This window comes from Simochromis diagramma, unplaced genomic scaffold, assembly GCF_900408965.1.
Source record: "Simochromis diagramma unplaced genomic scaffold, fSimDia1.1 OVJJ01000026.1, whole genome shotgun sequence".
NCBI lineage: Eukaryota > Metazoa > Chordata > Actinopteri > Cichliformes > Cichlidae > Simochromis > Simochromis diagramma.
This window is the reverse complement of record NW_024386985.1, coordinates 7,936,829-7,955,352: the sequence shown is the minus strand read 5'-3', so window position 1 is coordinate 7,955,352 and position 18,524 is coordinate 7,936,829. Positions and strand designations below refer to the sequence as shown.

General features: G+C 42.1%; 1 protein-coding gene across 4 annotated transcripts in view; it reads left to right on the top strand.

The window, feature by feature from the left end:
• The window catches only part of LOC120738846 (cyclin-dependent kinase-like 5), a 54,992-nt gene that overhangs the window by 19,696 nt on the left and 16,772 nt on the right, over positions 1–18,524 (top strand). For all 4 annotated transcript variants that reach the window (XM_040040363.1, XM_040040364.1, XM_040040360.1 and 1 more), the window contains exons 4-9: positions 8,583–8,628; positions 8,803–8,939; positions 9,937–10,057; positions 11,518–11,577; positions 18,084–18,174; positions 18,298–18,487. In XM_040040363.1, the coding sequence (XP_039896297.1) occupies positions 8,583–8,628; positions 8,803–8,939; positions 9,937–10,057; positions 11,518–11,577; positions 18,084–18,174; positions 18,298–18,487 (645 nt within the window). The remainder of the gene's footprint in view (positions 1–8,582; positions 8,629–8,802; positions 8,940–9,936; positions 10,058–11,517; positions 11,578–18,083; positions 18,175–18,297; positions 18,488–18,524) is intronic.

The window sequence follows — 18,524 nt, the reverse complement described above, 5'->3', positions numbered from 1 at the left end:
ATACAGAAGTGAAAAGAGGAAGAGAGATGCTCAGTGTATCATAGGATGTGCACCAGCAATTTGAGACAATAGCAGGATGATTGAGTAATAGTTCTGGGTCACCTGATTCAGCCCTCACTATAAGCTCTGTCGAAAAGTAAAGTTTTAATTTTAAAAGGAAACCTTTCTATGCTTCTTTCACTTTATGGTGACATGTTTAATCCAACTAAGGCTATGCAAAAGCTTTATTTACACTACTGCATTGACTCCTTGTTCAAGTGGAGGCCATTTTTTCACTTTTGACCTGGTTTCTCTGCTTTGCTCTCCGATCGCAGGTGAAACTGTGCATGCTGGACTTCGTGCTCATAAATACTGAACAGCTGGTTATTTTACTGAAACTCAGAAAGGAGAAAAGGCTTTAGGGCTATCGGAGTCTAAACACATATTTCAAAGCTGTAAAAATAAAAACAAAAACAAAACAAAAACAGTAAATGTCTTCACTGGCAGAAGGCACAATGATAATGCCAAGGACAATCTTACATTTTATTTCACAGAATCATTATCCTGCAGCTAACCTTAATCCAATTCAATTTATGCAGCACCAATTCACATCGACAGTCACCTCATTGCTTTCTATTGTAAAGTAAAAACAACAGAATATTAGAAAGAAAACCTCAATGATCTACCAATCCCCTTTGAGCAGCACTTGGTGACAGTGGGGAGGGAAAACTCCCCACTTTTAAGGAAAAACTTCCTTAACAAGAAGAAAACTAACAGACCCAGGTTCAGCGAGGGTCAGACATCTGCTGTGTTTGGGGTGTAACGGAAAAGAAGACAGCATAAAGTGTCCAAGGACTCCTCGGGTTACTCTACCTACACCATATATTACCAAACAGACCAATCAGAGCTGGTGAAATCTCCAACAGTGAGACATGTGAATGCACCTATACAGCGAGGTCTTGATGGAGACTTATCCTTCAGGAGTTTGAATGTGAGAAGAAAGATTGAACTTCTAAATGAAGAGAAACTAATTTGGGAGAAATATCACATCTAATTTCAGTCACTTTCAGTGTTTTGGATCAGCTAAAGGCTGTATAAGGATTTGTGGGACTGATGTTGCAGTTTAAAATGAAGAAAGAGGATTGATTGACACTTTTAGCGTAGGTCCTTCTTACTTTTTTATGCCTTTTAGATAGTCCATAGGAGTTATCTCCAGGGACGTGAGGGGCTATCATTGAACATCACCTAGAGTCCCCTGCATTGTCTGAAGTGCTGGCTCAGCAGCCTTCTGTACAGAGGTGCTCACTGGGCCAAAGAAGGAAAACTCTGGCTCTTCGTACAGTATCGATAGTTCTGTTGGGGCAAAATTAAAGCTGCAACCTAAACATTTTTCACCAGCCTCTCGCTTTGCTTTGGGGTAATTTTTCTGCTACCATTGAACATTTTATTGGCTTTGCACTTGGAGCATTTATCATCACGGAGAACTACAGAGCTGTTATTACCAAATCTCACAGCCTGGCGGTTCACGTTTGATCTCCTTGTTTGGACAGTTGAGCATGGGATCTTGACACTAATAATATGAAGCTTTACAAGCCTGTGACACAAAACCAATGCTCCTAATGCTAGGTTCAGTGTTGTAGTTTGCCACAGAAGATCGGCAGCAAACACTTCAAACCAGATGGAAAAATGATGCACAAAGTAACACGGCAGCGTTATGACTGCATCCTCCACTGACTAATTGTGGAAAACACAGGAGATGACTGATTTAATCAAGATTATGAACGATGAATAACTTAATTTAATTTGATGTCTTTTATCATTTCCAGTGGGTGAGATTTGCATAGTTACAAAACCGATTTATCAGTGTCTGGAAGTGAAAAATAATCCCACAGTGTGAGCTTTAATCACAACCAAAGCGACATCACAGGCGCCGTATATTTCCAGATGTTTTTAAAGGCGAAACAAACAGCTGCTGCATTTCTGGTTCGGGTGTGGCCAGAAATTAAAAGTAAACAAAAGCTGGTGATCTTCCGTTTTTATTTTTTTTATTTTTTAGTAACCGTATAAACAATGAAAGATGGTGGATTGGTCAGATGCTGGCAGAAGTGTAAAAATAACTCAGTTGTTTGGTGGCGGATATGGCGGAGCTGCCACAAGAGGCCAGGTGGATGAGGGAAAGGGGAGGCAGGAAGAGAGACCCGAGGCGGCCGCCGGTCCGAGTGTCAGGTGAACTGAACTTCAGATGAGAAGTTATGACCTGCAGTCTGTCTGGGTCAGATATAAACCAAGTTTAGTTGGAGTTTATTTTCGTTGTGCTGAGTTTTTACAGTCAGTTACAATAACTCGTACTGCGTACTAGCTAGCATGACGGAGTTTCTATACAGCTGGGTGGGTGCTATGATGTTACTGATAGTGAACTTTATTTTATTCACAAGGTTGGTTAGTAAAGTTGCCAACCGTGCCATAAAAAACGGAATCGTCCCGTATTCAGAGAAAATATTATGCGTTTCGTATTGAGCTGAAAAGGAACATAGTTTGTCCCGTACTTCAGCTAGCATGGAAAAAGACACAAAGCTGGATTTATTCTGCGTCTTTACGCTGCAGCCGCCTCTTCTTCTCTCATTCAATCACGAAACTGATCATTGATCAGCTGATCTCTCTTGTTTGTTTATCGCCGACTTTGCGCCAGAAAGAGGAAACCAGCGGACGTCAGCTGTTGTTAGGATTTATTTAATATTAATTTCTAGTATCAGCTGATGTTTGCTGGAGCCACAGCCGTAAAAGCTGCTGGTCATGATATCTGTTTGTATATCTGGTGAGAGGGAAACATGAAGATGAAACCAGGAGATGTTCTTACTGAATCATCAGAGCTGAACAGGTGATGGAGAAACAGGTTTACCTTTTAGGTGACATGAATGGGTTGAAGGGAAGTTATGAACTGTTTCTGAGAGACAAATAACACCAGGATCCTTTTTTTATGTAGCTGACAGCTGGTAACTGTGCAGGGGCGGGTCTAGCAAAGTGTTGCCAGGGGGGCCAGGTAGGGCATTAACAGGGAAAGGGGGGCACAAAGAAATACTTTTCTTTCTTATTCTCATTTAAAATGTCTCGCTTTTATTAAATAATTATCTGAATCTTACAACCAAAGTTTTTATCTATATACCAACAAGACAGTGTACATCACTGTTACAACAGCGTTTGTTTTCATTCAAAGGCTTTATGGCTTTTCCTATAATACCTGGTGGGCCGGTCTCTAGTCAAAATGCCCGGACCGGTTTTTTGTCCCAGTCCAGCCCTGGGCACGACACGCAGTGAACTAATCTGAGAGGGTGCATTAAAAAATAAATGGCCGGGCCAGCGGTGCACATCACAAATTAGCTCGCATAGACACATTAGTTGTGCCGCTTCTTAATGATGGTATCTTAGCTAACAACCCCAACTATCAGATTCAACTTGTAATTGGCTAAAATTCACTTAGCCTACTGATGAGACGGACGTTGCTAGCTGTCAGTTTTTTCAAGCGATGTTGAAATTTCCACATTCCAACACTTCAAATGCTTCAGGAGCTCTCCGCTCAGCGCAGCAACTGTTGATATACAGCGTTATTAAATTTATTGCTAATGCAATTATATGGCACATTGACTTCTGAGGAAATTTTAGATGGCACTCGTCATCAAAAAGGTTGCCTACCCCTGTTATATCCAAAGCCGACCTTTTGTACGCTGCTGTTTTTGGTGATGATCATCATGTTATGGTACCTGGCCTTAGGAAACATCAAACAGGTGTTTGTGCCATCCAGGCGGTGGGAGAGGGACTGTGCTCGTAGTAAATAATCATTTACCCTGCTTGGTTTCTCTCTCACATGAATGAGCTTCACAGTCCATCGCCACATGGGAATTCCTACAAAGCTTAAAATAAAAGGCAGCTCAGAAAGGTTCAGAGCGCCTGGTGTTCTGCGCTGATCCCTACAACATTAACATGCTGTCATAATGAACTACAAAACTCTTTTGACTGTTATAATTTGCTCCTGGATGGCTGTTATCAGCTGAGAGATGAGAGCGAGCGCTGTGTATGTGTGCCGGATGTGCCATCACTCTGGCTGCAATTTGTACCTGAAGCAGAAATAACTTGAACCGACTTAAATGACTGATGTGATGCAGTGTGAACTGGAGCAAAGAAAGAGGAAAGTTTGCAGTCATTCGCCGGGTGGTTTAGGTGTTTTTCTGCGGAGGTGGAGATGATGGGAGTGTTCTCTTTGAGGACTCACTTCTGAGACCTCGGGCTGGTGCGATACAGCGCTTCTTCCCTCTGCTGTGGCAAGTGTGTGTTTACTGGCACGCTGCTGTGTCCGTGTCAGAGAGTGCAGAAAAACATTTTATATTATCAGAGATGTCAACAATCCTGTTTTCAAAGGTTGTTTTTGGGGGGGAAATGGGCAGTGGTCTCTGGGTGGAACTGAGGTGAGACAAGAAGTAAAATCAACTGAAACACCTACAGATCAAATAAACAGGCCACACGTCATTTTAAAGTGGCCCTAAGGTGCTTTTCCCCCCCCTTATTTTCTGACTTATACACTCACAGGCCACCTGCTCAACTTCTTACTAATCCAAATATCTCATCAACCATACACATGAAAGCAACTCAGTGCACTTGGGCATGTAGATGTGGTCTTAGTTTTCCACATTCAGTGAGCTTGTTGTCACTGCATACCTTGCTTTTTGATGTACTGCTCACAGAGGCAAGGCCAGAAACCTTCACAAATTTTTCGCGATCCAAAAAGTTTCTTTAGCTCTAGAAATACTTGTAATTTTCCATCGATTTTTCACACTTCCTGTGTGTAATGGCAACATCACCAGATAAAGAGTAGCAGTGTATTTTGCAAAGGCATCCAATAAACCAAATTAGACCATTTGGTGGGCAGGTTCTGGCCTTGGTCCACATCTTTGATAGCTGATCTTTAAACTTGCAGCTTCAGAGAGTTTTTTTTCTACTTTTTGATATTATGATTCAAAGTTAGGGGATGTACTTTATATGATTCATGTGATGACCATCTTATTGGAGTTATTTGCTGGTTTATGTATGTAGTTTTTTTGTGCTGGTTAAAAATAACTGCAAGCTGGTGAGACTTTGACGATGTGTATCTGCTGTGTCCTTTAAAGTAATCGCTCACTTTATCTTCAATCCAGCTTCCTTATTTATATGAGAGTTGAGTGATGAAGAAGATCTTTTTCGTTTCGCTGTCATGAAAGGGGAAATATACAACAATCAAAATCTAAAGGAAAACAAACCCAAAAAAATGTCCCACATTAGAATCAGCAGATTGTTTTAAACAGTGGCATCGGTCCAGACTTTCACCATCTGTCCATCCCTGCATGCAGTTTAAGCTTCTGATTTTCTGCGTCCTGATGTTTTGAATTGAATGTGTAGCTTCTGATCAGGTCTAATTTCCTCCATTAGTGATCAAGGTTCACACATGAGAAAGGTTGTTTAGTCTCTGCTGCTCGCCGTCTTCCTTCACTCAGGCTGGCGTGCTCTGACCCCGCTGTGAGTCATCTTGCATTTCTCGATGCTGGCAGGAGTGCTGGCTGTTCGCTCTGATCCATGCTGTAGTGGTGCGACGCTGCCTTTGGCTTTCTGAAGGAGGGGTGGGGGGGAACTGGAGCACAGCTCTGAGCCATAGGCAGAAATACCAGGCCTAACTAGGACATGTCAAAAAACGGGGCTAGTGGCGGGGTGTCTCTCTCGCAGAGAACTTCCTGAAGGGATGACAGGAAGTATCTTGCCGTTGATGAGTTCCGAATTTCTTCTTCTGCTCCACTTATTGTTGATAATTTTGCACCTTGTACCTTTTAACAAATAACACAGATGCTTTTTAGAATTATTGAGCTTTAAAGGTTTGCAGGTGCACTGGTTCTGTTAGTGCTGCACTTCAACAGTGACTCATTCTCCCAGTTTTTTCTATGGTATGACCCCTTATTACAAAGCAAAGCCTAGTCATCGAGCGTTTGATTTGCCCATCGCACTAGAGCTGCAGATAATGATTCATTTACAATTTTTCTATGGGCCTTCTCTGCTTTTCTTTATTTTCTGTCATATATATGCTGTTAAAATGGAGACTGTTCATATAAAGCATGGCCAGAGTTTGAATAATTAGGTCAGTGTCTGTACAAGTAATCACTGTGATCTAAAAGCTCAGATTTTGCGCAGCTCTAAATGCTTTTTCTGACATCACAGAAAGTTGATATGCCCAATAGCCTCCTGAGAACCGAGGAAACAAGTATTTTTCAGTTACATTTTTGTGATGTCTTGCCTATTTGCAGCTAAAAGAGGCCACCCAAACACATGAGATGTCCTTGGCCAGGATGTCTTCTTTTGACTTCAACGGTGGTTAATAGGGTAGCTCAAATAAGTCAAAAGATACAGACCAAAAACAAATGTCCATTAAGAGGACATAAATGTATAGGCTGGTTCTCACGAGGATGTGGTCATCTCAAAATAGACAAATGTCTCGCTTATTAATCACTCAAGTAAGTACTCTTGTATATGAATCCTGTTTATTGATTTCATTTGCTTACATTTCAACTAGTAAACTTGGTGTAATTTGAGATTAGATACATATAATCAGATTAAATAACATTGTAACCTCTCAGATCCACATCGTGACCCTTTCCGGATGTCCTGAGCCCCATGTGAGCCTTTTTGCAACTTGTTTTTCTGTTTTTGGGTGCTAACAAGTTCAGTTAGCACGGTGCAGACTATCATAGACCGAATGGCCCATTTTCCAGTCTGGCCTCTACAACATCTCCCTGCACACTCTCAACCCGCTACACTAAGTGCTGCTCCAAACCAACAAATCTTCCACTTTAAAGTAGGTTACAGAGCCCTCCTACCTTGAGTCTGCGCTGATGCAGGTGTACTAACCTCAATTTGTGAAGGTGTAGGACCTTTTTTATGTCCCATATGCAGGAAACCGCATGCACCAGTGAAGGAGATCTTTGTGATTATACCAGGACTGTTAGAGTAATGAAGAGAATTGATGGGTTTGGACACAGTTTTTGAAACATGCTTCACACATTATTTAGTTTTTTAATGTTTTTGTTATCAATTCTGATATTAAAGACCAAAATGAAGATAAAAATTTAGGCAAATGGGAGCATTTAAGGAATTGTTGGTGACAATGGAGCAAATTTCCATTAATGATTGACAAACTCTTTATACCTTTATACTGGCATCATGATCTGATAGCGGTATAAATCTCTGAAGATGCTGATTACCAGTTCCTGTTTCTGTCTGAGAAAGTTGAGGGTGTCTTAAAGCTTGCATGCAACTTCATAAGTTTTCAGATGGGCTGTTTGTAGAAATAACTATCAGATAATATGCATTGAAGAACATTGAAGGCAAAGGTTATCACAAAGAAAGAAACTGGCCTCTATCAAGCTATACCAATGTTCATTTAATTGGTTGAGGTGTGTATTTTAATATGAGGGTCTATGGCAGACTTGGGCAATTAATTTTCCCAAGGGAGCACATGAGGAATGGACTGTTGTGGAGTCCTGGTCCACAACAGTTCAGTTTTATCAAGTGAGAGATATCTAGCTTAAAGTCAGAGTCAATGTCAGACAGGACAGGGTATCTGGATTTGTTAAACTTCATCACTGAGAATGTTGGTTCACATATGATGGTAGATCCAAAGAGAACATCTTCTAATCTTTAGTACTGGCATACAAAACAGCTCCCGGTGTATAAGAATATAAATGCTTATTTCACTTCTGGGTTCTTTTTAGTCACTTGATCTTGTATCTTTTTCAAAAGTCCACCATTCTTCTGTGTCAGATTTGGACAAAGTCCAGTTTTTCCCATTTCAGCTCAAGCCTTTCCAAGCAAGCACTTACCTCCATGAACAAATCATTCCCTGTCGTAGTCCCTTTCACTGAGTGCATTGCTGCCAGCTCCTCCAAAATCTCCAACTCTGTCTTCATCCCGCTTACAAAGATGAGTAACTGGGCAGATATCACAACTCTCATCCAGAGCCGAGTAGCCATCGGCTCATTGTCAAACACTTCTTTTTTTCTCAGGGCATATCAGCTCAGGAAAGTTGACCAAACACTCTAATAAACTCCCCAGCAGAGATTGGCTCACTTACTTTGGTTTATAATTTTTGTGGGAAATAACAAAGCTGGTCTTGACTGCTCCATCCTTGGATGTGTAAAAAGTCATGTCGATTTTGCAGCTTTCCTCGCAAACGTTCAGATGTCCGTTCTCACTTTTTTCCAGCTTCAAAGTTGCTGCTTGAAACACACAGTTTCAGGTTCAAAGCAATATCCCCATCCTGCATGCTAACGTGAATGCTACTGATATTTAATTAGGCATGCTTTTTGTAGATTTGGACTTGAACATCTGTTTGTGTTGCGGATTAAATAATTTATATACTTTCAGCCACAGTCCCCACAGCTGAATGCAAAAATGTGTTATTCTCACTACTGAACGCAGTAGTAAAGGCAGCAGCAGTAACACTAATATTCATGATTTGAGTCAGCCTCACTGTTGTGTTTTTCCACTGTCGTGATGCAATGACAGGATTGATTTCTGTGTTTTTGCTGCAGGACACCAATGAAATTGTGGCCATTAAGAAATTCAAGGACAGCGAAGGTAAGAGGGCTCTTCTCTCCCGATGGGCAGGCCTTATCAGAGAGCACTTATGATTTCTATTGTAATGCAGGCTGTCCCCGTCCTTTATTTCTACTGGCCTGTTGCATCCCATATCTATCACAACATGGCAGCTCAGTGTGATCCTCATTTCCTGTCTGTCTCACCTCCACGCAGAAAATGAAGAGGTCAAAGAAACGACCCTGCGGGAGCTCAAAATGCTCCGCACGCTCAAGCAGGAGAATATTGTTGAGCTGAAAGAAGCCTTCCGCCGAAGAGGGAAGCTGTACCTTGTTTTCGAATATGTGGAGAAGGTAGGTTTCCTCCACAGGCCGATACCTGCGCTGACTCTGGTGTTACTCTCACCCGTCGCCTGTAGCAGAACAAGTTCAGCACACTTACTTCACTTACCGTAACATCAACAGAACGATGAATGAAGGTGGTTATCAGCTCAATAATTCAATCCAGGGTTTTCCCAACCTCGCTGTGAAAGAGATAACATTGGCAGCATATGACGAATGACAAACACAGGGAGGTATACTGGCAACAGAGCAGGATATTTTCCAAAATAACAGCAAACTATAATATTTGAAAAAATACAAAGAGGTTAAACACATAATAGAGGCTGAAAGCAACAGAGCTGCAGCAGCCAAAGCAGCAGCGGGCGAGTTTGTGTGATAGGGAAAGGCTGTAGAGCACTGTGGTATTAAAACACCCGGTCTGATTGTGTAGGACTAGTAAAGGTACAAGTAAAGAACAACCAGAAGAAACATCATTCAAACCTGTAAGTTGCTCAAAATCCAAATTTCAAGTTGGCCAGCAAATATGAGGCTTAGCTTATCACTAAATTAAGTTCTATTCAACATTATAATTGTTTAAAATTGCTCACAAAATCAGGTAAAAAAGCAGAAAAAAGGACCTCATCTTCAAAATAAAAGACTTTAGACCAGAGCTATTAAACGCATTACAGCTTCAGATATGGCAGCCCGAAGCAGTCAACGCATTGTTCTCACTTAATGAACCTTCTATTCACAAAATAGATAATTAAAAAATAGGTATTGTTTCTCAAATATGAACCATTTTTCTCCAACAGAAAAAAAACAGACTTTTGTCACACTTTAAAAAGCATGTCGATCTCTTACTCTCAAATACAACCTGCTCCAGAGGTGGTCAGGTCTGGACGGGTCCACCCGATGCTGAAAACTCAGGGTTAAACCTAGAATTCGTTCGCTAAACCCCCAAATCCCTCATGATAATAAAGAGCTCACCTTTGATTTCTTCAACTGTGTCTTTTTTCCCTCTCTCTTTTAGAATATGCTCGAACTGCTCGAGGAGTTACCAAACGGTGTGCCGAGTGAAAAAGCGCGCAGCTACATCTTCCAGCTAATCAAAGCAATTCACTGGTGCCATAAGCATGACATTGTTCACCGAGGTAAGGCGTTTTTCTTGACCTGAACATAGCGTACAGAGTGTTAGTACGATAGAGGAGAGGCCCCCAGAGCAGGAAGACAAATGCAGCATTATTTTGCTTACACTGGAGAAAAAACATGGTCATTCCATATAAAATCCACCAAACTGGAGAAAATTTCCCACACGAGCCCTTCAGAATCACCTGATTTCCATAGTGTAGTGATTTACATGTGTGTCTAACAAGCAAAAGGTCCCTGGTTTGAGCCCATGAGAAGACACAAATACCTTTGGGGTTGCATCTGGTGTAAAAATCTGTGGCAACCCCTTATGAATAGGGTATGCTGATAGTGCTCTTTATGTGAGACTGCACAGCACTTTTATTACTTGTCCTCCTTTCCCACATCTTGAGACAGTATCCCAAATTTTGACTGAAAATGTGGTGTGAAGTGATACAATATTTCTGTCTCATAATTGGTTAAAAATGGCTAAAATTGTAAGATATGGTGCAAAAAAACATGTATGAGAGTATGGATGCATGTTTACTGAAACCCAAAGACGGCTAAAGATCTTTTATTAGCAAGAGAGTTGGAAATGTTGCATTTAAATGTAATATATTTGACTACCTCTCAGCATTATTAACACGTCTCACTTTGTCCCACGTTCAGTTTGTTGTGATATGGTCACCTTACTCATTAAGAAGAGAGCCGCCAAAAGGAGCTTTGATGCATCATGTAAAATTTTACCTTCTTACTATGAATATTTTCCAAGTGAATAAAGCTGCATCACAATTTGGTGTTTTTTAATTTGTTCAGTCCTCCTATGTTTTTAAATACAGAAGACTGATATAAAATACATTTGAGAATTGTTAAAACTTTGAGCATCAATATTATGGGATACATCATACTCTCTGTAACATCTAAATATTTTTGGGTCCAGCTTCATGGTTCGTATCACTATGTGAGACAGGTGTTTGGTCAGAATAGGTTCACTTTCTATCTGTTTAGCTTCATAGTTTCATCTTTTTCTTTTGGCTGCTCCCTTTAGAGGTCAATCCTGGTCAATCCCCATGATATCATAGCATCTTCAGCATTATATCTATCAGCATTATAACTAAACGATGTACTGTTCACTAGAAGAGCTTTTGGTGAATCAGTGGCAGCAGAGCAGGAAACCAGATGGCCCATGTGAGCTTTTGGCACACTGAGAGCAACAGAGCAGGCATCCAAATGGCCTGTAGTATATCCAGGCACCCATATGACAATGTTATCGAGGGATTCAGTGTATGGGTTATAGTTTTTTTCCCCCCAATCTGTGCATTTTTGCTGATGAAATTCCATTTCTCTGAAGGGTAATCATTCAAATTGCTCTCTCAATGAAACAGATGAATGTGTGGTGGCAGAAACTGATGGAAGTGATGTAATAGCGATGATGATAATGATGCCCCTCTCCAGCTTACTCTCCATCTGTGTTCTTCCTCCTCAGACATAAAGCCAGAAAACCTTCTCATCAGCTCCGATGACGTCCTCAAGTTATGTGACTTCGGTGAGCCCCTCTATTCGATCCTCGCGCTGTAAGAAAGGTGCTCAAACAGTCAGAGCTGTGATGTAAAAGGAGTGTTTTCAACAGATACTATATTTGGCTGAAACCAGTGCTTCAGGAGTGCAGCAGGCAGGCTTCATCTGGTTATCTAAAGCGGTGTGTGCGCCTCCCCTCTCTGCGGCTGGTCATTCTTCTTTCATCTCAATTAATGAAATGTGTTGGGCAACAAGAGCATAATCATGCTTCAGCTCAGTCTGGCGGCGCCACAACAGAAGCAGGGGGAAACGTAAAACATGGCGTGGCCAGAATCACACAGGCAATCTGGTGTGAGAGACTGAAGACCTGCTGTTTGCTCTGTGTCAGCCAAAGGCATTGAGAGAAGAGACACGGGCCAAACAGACTCCGCTGTGAAGGTTTACGTTTCAGACCGAGTCTTGCCGCGCGCAGTCACTTTCACTGTGTGTTGTTTTGATCGGGGAGTTGGAGCTCTGAGAAACTGGAAATGAATGGCTGGGTTAATGTAGTAAATGTCCAATTGTGAGGGAAAAGTTTCTCCTTGTTTAAACTTGTTTAACCTAATATCATGTAAAGGTTCAAAGGGTTTCACAGGCAATATAAAAACACTATAAATATGCTGTCTATCTATTCATCTATCTATCTATCCATCTATCTATCTATCTATCCATCTATCTATCTATCTATATACACACACACATATATATATATATATATATATATATATATATATATATATATATATATATATATATATATATTAGGGGTGCAACGATACACAAAATTCACAGTTCGGTTCGGTTCGATACTTTGGTGTCACGGTTCGATATTTTTTCGATACAAAAAAAATGTTCATGCCTTTTTAATTTGTCATTTATTAAAATTATAAATATATATTTTAACTCAAAAGTACAGTTTTTAAATTTAACCCTAACCCTTGTGCGTGTTTTTTATTTTGACAGCGAATGCGCACCTGCGGACCACTTATGTGCAGCCCTGGTTATTTAGCTCGTCATATTGCAGCCACAGAAATTATTTTGTCCATGAAACCATAAAGCTGCACTTTCTTTTTGCCTTATAGTCTGATTTGTCATAACTTCTCCGTTTTGTGGTAAGCTTTTCTTTGGCTGTCACTTCTTCACCCTGACCTGTCTTATTTGGCTCAGCAGAACTAAAATATATATCTGTCTGTGAAGGTTCTCAGTCATCCAGGTCATCGTAGTCAAATATATATCCTGCTGCTTTTACACACGCACTCACATAAGCTCAGCGATTCTCTGCGCGATCAACCTCTCACATGTTTAAGCTTGCTGCGGGAGATTTCACTTGTCATGTTTGCATAGTAAGCTAACGATTAATAAGACGATGTCAGAGGAATTGGTGCACAAATTATCATCACTCACAGATCAGTGCTGTCGCTCTCTATACACAGTTCGCGCGATTGCAAAGTGAAAGCAAAAAAATAAGCGCAAATCCAAACGCGATTGCAATATGTCACATATTGACAGTGGCTCACCGATGCCAATGACATAATTACCCAGCTACATTTCTGAAAGAATGCAAAAGCATTGACATATATTTTTCCTTCCTACGGGCAGGGCAGCGATAGATTTTGGTAGCCCGACTGAAAAAAAATCGCTAGCCCCGGGACGTCGGGCTAGCGATATTGCGAGCCCTGTATCTGATTGAGGAATCACTCATCTTTGGAAAAGAGAGTTTATTACAGAGAAATGTACGGTGGCCCTGAGAGGCCAAACGGACTGCAACTTCAGAAAACACTTGCAAAAAGAAAAATGCTGCAAAAAGGAAAACGCTGCAAAAAGAAAGATGCTGCACTGCAACTTCAAGAAAAACACTGCACTTCAAAAAGAAAAATGCTACAAAAAGAAAGACGCTGCACTGCAACTTCAAGAAAAACGCTGCACTGCAAAAAGAAAAACACTGCAAAAAGAAAAGTGCTGCAAAAGCACACAAAGCACAACGGAAATAGGAAAAAAGACAACGGAAATGTTCCTGGGGAGACAATAACCCGACGGACCAGTTGCACGGTACCCCGCATGCGCAAATCTTACGTCACTTCCTCTCTTTGCCAACATTGCGACATTCAATATATTTGAATGACACGGTTAGCACCCATTTAGCTCCTAGCATTTCTCAGCCTTTTTGACTACCGGGACATTTAAACAATGGATAATCCGTAACCGCAACAAAGTTTTTCTTTTCTCCTCAACAGAGAGCGTTCCCCTATTGAACAACAGCACCGTCAAATAAGAAGAATGGTGCCTAATGACAGAGTTAATAATACAGACTTTATAATATGTCACGTGAAGGTTCATCAGCCAGATGAAGTGTTTACTGGCAATTGACAGTGATAGCGGACATCATCATCACTATTCCAACAATCCTCTCCACACAGACAAGCATAAACACACTCGATTATCACTAAATCAAATGTAACACACGTTTGTGATGACGCTAATTCAGTTTACAATAGGGTTCACTAGCTCAGTCAGCAGGTGGCGGTATCCTCTTACACTGGGGAGTAAACTGCCATTAAACGAACAGAAGAAGAAGAAAACCCCTGCGCATGCGGGTGACCGATCGGGTTTCCGGTACGGATCGGGTAGTGACAGACAGCTTGTTTTGGTTAAAAAAAAAAAAAAAAAAAAAAAAAAAAAAAAAGACAGCTTGTTTTGGTTCGTGCAACTGGTCCGTCGGGTTATTGTCTCCCCAGGAACATTTCCGTTGTCTTTTTTCCTATTTCCGTTGTGCTTTGTGTGCTTTTGCAGCGCTTTTCTTTTTGCAGCGTTTTTCTTTTTGCAGTGCAGCGTTTTTCTTGAAGTTGCAGTGCAGCGTCTTTCTTTTTGCAGCGTTTTTCTTTTTGCAGTGCAGCGTTTTTCTTGAAGTTGCAGTGCAGCGTCTTTCTTTTTGCAGCGTTTTTCTTTTTGCAGCATTTTTCTTTTTGCAAGTGTTTTCTGAAGTTGCAGTCCGTTTGGCCTCTCAGGGCCACCGTAGAAATGTCTCTTTCCAAAATAAAAGCTATACTATCCGCTTCTTCTGGGCTATATTCTCAGCAGCATATTAAACATATAAGGAGAATCATGTGCTAACAACTGTCTAAATGACTCGGCTAAAGTTAGTAGCATGCTTGCTTGTTTTTGTCTGCTTCCACTTGTCTTTGCACTAGGATGATGTCGGCGTAAATGTGCAGTCATATTCGTTGTGTTCCCACTAGTGCTGTCAGCGTTAATCTCGTTGAAATGACCTTAACGCCACAACACGGCAAATCTCCGTTAACGAGCTATCGCCGATCGCCCCGTGCATGGGGCTAGACGGCCAACACGTTAACGAGCTAACTGCGCTAACACACTAGTTCACACCCATGTAATTGAGCATTGCGTGGCACATCCAACATACTGTTTTACTTTAGTCCATGACTCGCTTACCTTCAGGGTCATACGTCACATGAAAACCAAAATAATTCCAAACGCCAGATCTGAATGAGGGTCCATGTTACAAGGAGAGCTTAATTTCTGTCTCGCTAGCTTGCCCTGCGCTCTTCCTGCTGACGATGCTGTCTGTGTTGAGCGCTCAGTGAATCTGCGTTCGACTACTCCGCCTAGGCTCGACAGCCTAGGCTGCACTGTCGAGCCTAGGCGGAGTAGTCGAACGCAGATTCACTGAGCGCTCAACACAGACAGCATCGTCAGAAGGAAAGTTGATAAAATAAATTACAAATTTTGTATTGTTCGATACATATGCGTACCGAACCGAAAGCACTGTATCGAACGGTTCAATATCGATACGAATATCGTTGCACCCCTAATATATATATATATATATACACAGAAGTGACTAGCACAAGTCACCATCAAGTGCGGGATCTACCAAGGAGATGCTCTGTCCCCACCCCCTCAGTGAGATCATTAACAAGACTGGCTACGGATACCGACTACGGAACGGACCAGTTGTCAGCCACCTCCTGTACATGGATGACATCAAGCTGTATGCCAAGAGTGAACGAGACATTGATTCACTGATCCACACTACCAGGCTATACAGCAATGACACTGGAATGTCGTTCGGACTGGAGAAGTGTAGTCGAATGGTAACAAAGAGAGGGAAGGTAGTCAGAACTGAGGGGATTGAACTACCAGAAGGCAACATTGCAGACATAGAGGACAGTTACAAGTACCTGGGGATCCCGCAGGCGAATGGGAACCATGAAGAGGCCGCTAGAAAAGCTGCAACCACCAAGTACCTGCAGAGGGTCAGGCAAGTCCTGAGGAGTCAGCTGAACGGTAAGAACAAGATCCGGGCCATCAACACGTACGCCCTGCCCGTGATCAGGTACCCTGCTGGGGTAATAGGCTGGCCAAAGGAGGAGATAGAAGCCACTGACATAAAGACAAGAAAGCTCCTTACCATGCATGGAGGGTTTCACCCCAAGTCCAGCACCCTGAGGCTGTACGCTAAGCGGAAGGAAGGGGGCCGGGGACTGGTGAGTGTCAGCACCACAGTCCAGGATGAGACAACGAACATCCAAGAATACATTGGGAAGATGGCCCCAACTGACCGAGTGCTCAGTGAATACCTCAGGCAGCAGAAACCCAAGAAAGAGGAGGGAGACGAGGAACCATCATGGAAGGACAGGCCCCTGCACGGTATGTACCACCGGCAGATAGAGGAGGTGGCTGATATCCAGAAATCCTACCAGTGGCTGGACAAAGCTGGACTGAAAGACAGCACAGAGGCACTAATCATGGCAGCACAAGGACAAGCTCTGAGTACAGGATCCATAGAGGCTGGGGTCTATCACACCAAGCAAGACCCCAGGTGCAGGCTGTGTAAAGATGCCCCAGAGACAATCCAGCACATAACAGCAGGGTGCAAGATGCTAGCAGGCAAGGCATACATGGAACGCCATAACCAAGTGGCCGGCATAGTGTACAGGAACATCTGTGCCGAGTATAACCTGGAAGTCCCGAGGTCAAAATGGGAGATGCCCCCAAGGGTGGTGGAGAATGACCGAGCTAAGATCCTGTGGGACTTCCAGATACAGACGGACAAAATGGTGGTGGCTAACCAACCGGACATAGTGGTGGTAGACAAACAAAAGAAGACGGCCGTAGTGATCGATGTAGCGGTTCCGAATGACAGCAATATCAGGAAGAAGGAACACGAGAAGCTGGAGAAATACCAAGGGCTCAGAGAAGAGCTCGAGAGGATGTGGAGGGTGAAGGTAATCGGAGCACTAGGTGCGGTGACTCCCAAGCTAGGCGAGTGGCTCCAGCAGATCCCGGGAATAACATCGGAGATCTCTGTCCAGAAGAGCGCAGTCCTGGGAACAGCTAAGATACTTCGCAGGACCCTCAAGCTCCCAGGCCTCTGGTAGAGGACCCGAGCTTGAAGGATAAACTGCCCGCAGGGGCGTGCTGGGTGTTTATATATATATATATATATATATATATATATGCCAGCTGTCATGAAAAATAAACGGTAAAAATTACCAACTTCATGTTTTTATACTCTAATTTCAATGAGCACACTGGACCTAATTTGAATTAAAATTTCACTGGAATTAATCAAGCATAAGACTCAACTGCTTAAATGAGTTTTTGTCTCCAGGAAGTAAATAACTATAATTTGGCATCTTAATCAATAAATTAAAAATTTTCTTTCCTTTTTTTTCTTCTTTTTGAAAAACATTGAATTAGAAAATGCATGGATGACAACAATAATTACATTTTAGCAGTAAGAGAATCATTTTGATTAAAAGGCTTGTGCATACTAGTGATACCAGCACAAAAACCATTTTGGTAATTACTAATACTGTTAATTTAGGACAGCTGTGGTATAAACCTCACATTTGGTGGGGGTCTAATAAATTTCCATTACACCATATATAATGTGGAATGAAGAAGTCTCTTTCAATTAGGATACTTTTTAATATTATTTGATCATAATTAGAAATCCTAGAAGGCAGCTATTTTAATATACAGTAACAGTCATATTATTAAAACAAAACAAACTAAAACAGTTAAAATAATTGAATAAGCTAAATGCATGAGTGCCAAAGTGCAGACAAGCTGCAAAGATGCAGTCACCCTGTATCTGTTGGTTATGTGAGTAATTGGCAATAAAACATACCAACATGAATATTAAACTGGAACGTGTCTATATGTATGTAAGAGAGCTAGAGGCTCTAAAGGTGTGCTTCGATGCTTGTGCAGCCAAAAAAGCATCTCACATTAATCAGCTGAAGAATTCAAAAGGCAGGATCTGCTGCTGTCAAAGTGTTCAGGAAAAAAAGATCACATCTGGCGTCGTCTCTGACCTAACTTTACAAACTACTTTGTAAGTCAAAGCTTTAAAGCATAATGAGCGTCCAGAGAGGCAGTCAGCTGAAATTCATTTTTAGGTTTCTCAGCATGTGGAGCATAACTAAAAGCTCCTCATCATATCCTATTGCTTTCTCTGTCTTCTCTTGCCAGGCTTTGCACGTAATCTCTCTGAGGGGACTGACGCCAATTACACCGAGTATGTGGCCACTAGATGGTACCGGTCTCCGGAGCTCCTGCTCGGGTACGCCTGCTATTTTTTTATGTTTTTCCCTTTAAGCTCTGTCCAGTCACCACACTGACATAAATTCTTATTAGCTCTCATTATGCGTGGCCTCTCACCACCCTCTTAAATCTGCGGTCTCAGGGCTCCTTACGGGAAGGCGGTGGACATGTGGTCAGTGGGCTGCATCTTAGGAGAGCTGAGTGACGGGCAGCCGCTGTTCCCGGGAGAGAGTGAGATCGACCAGCTCTTTACCATCCAGAAAGTGCTGGGACCCCTGCCACCAGAGCAGATGAAGCTCTTCTATAACAACCCTCGCTTCCACGGGCTGAGGGTAACTTCAGGCCCCCCATACTCTGCTGACCCATCCC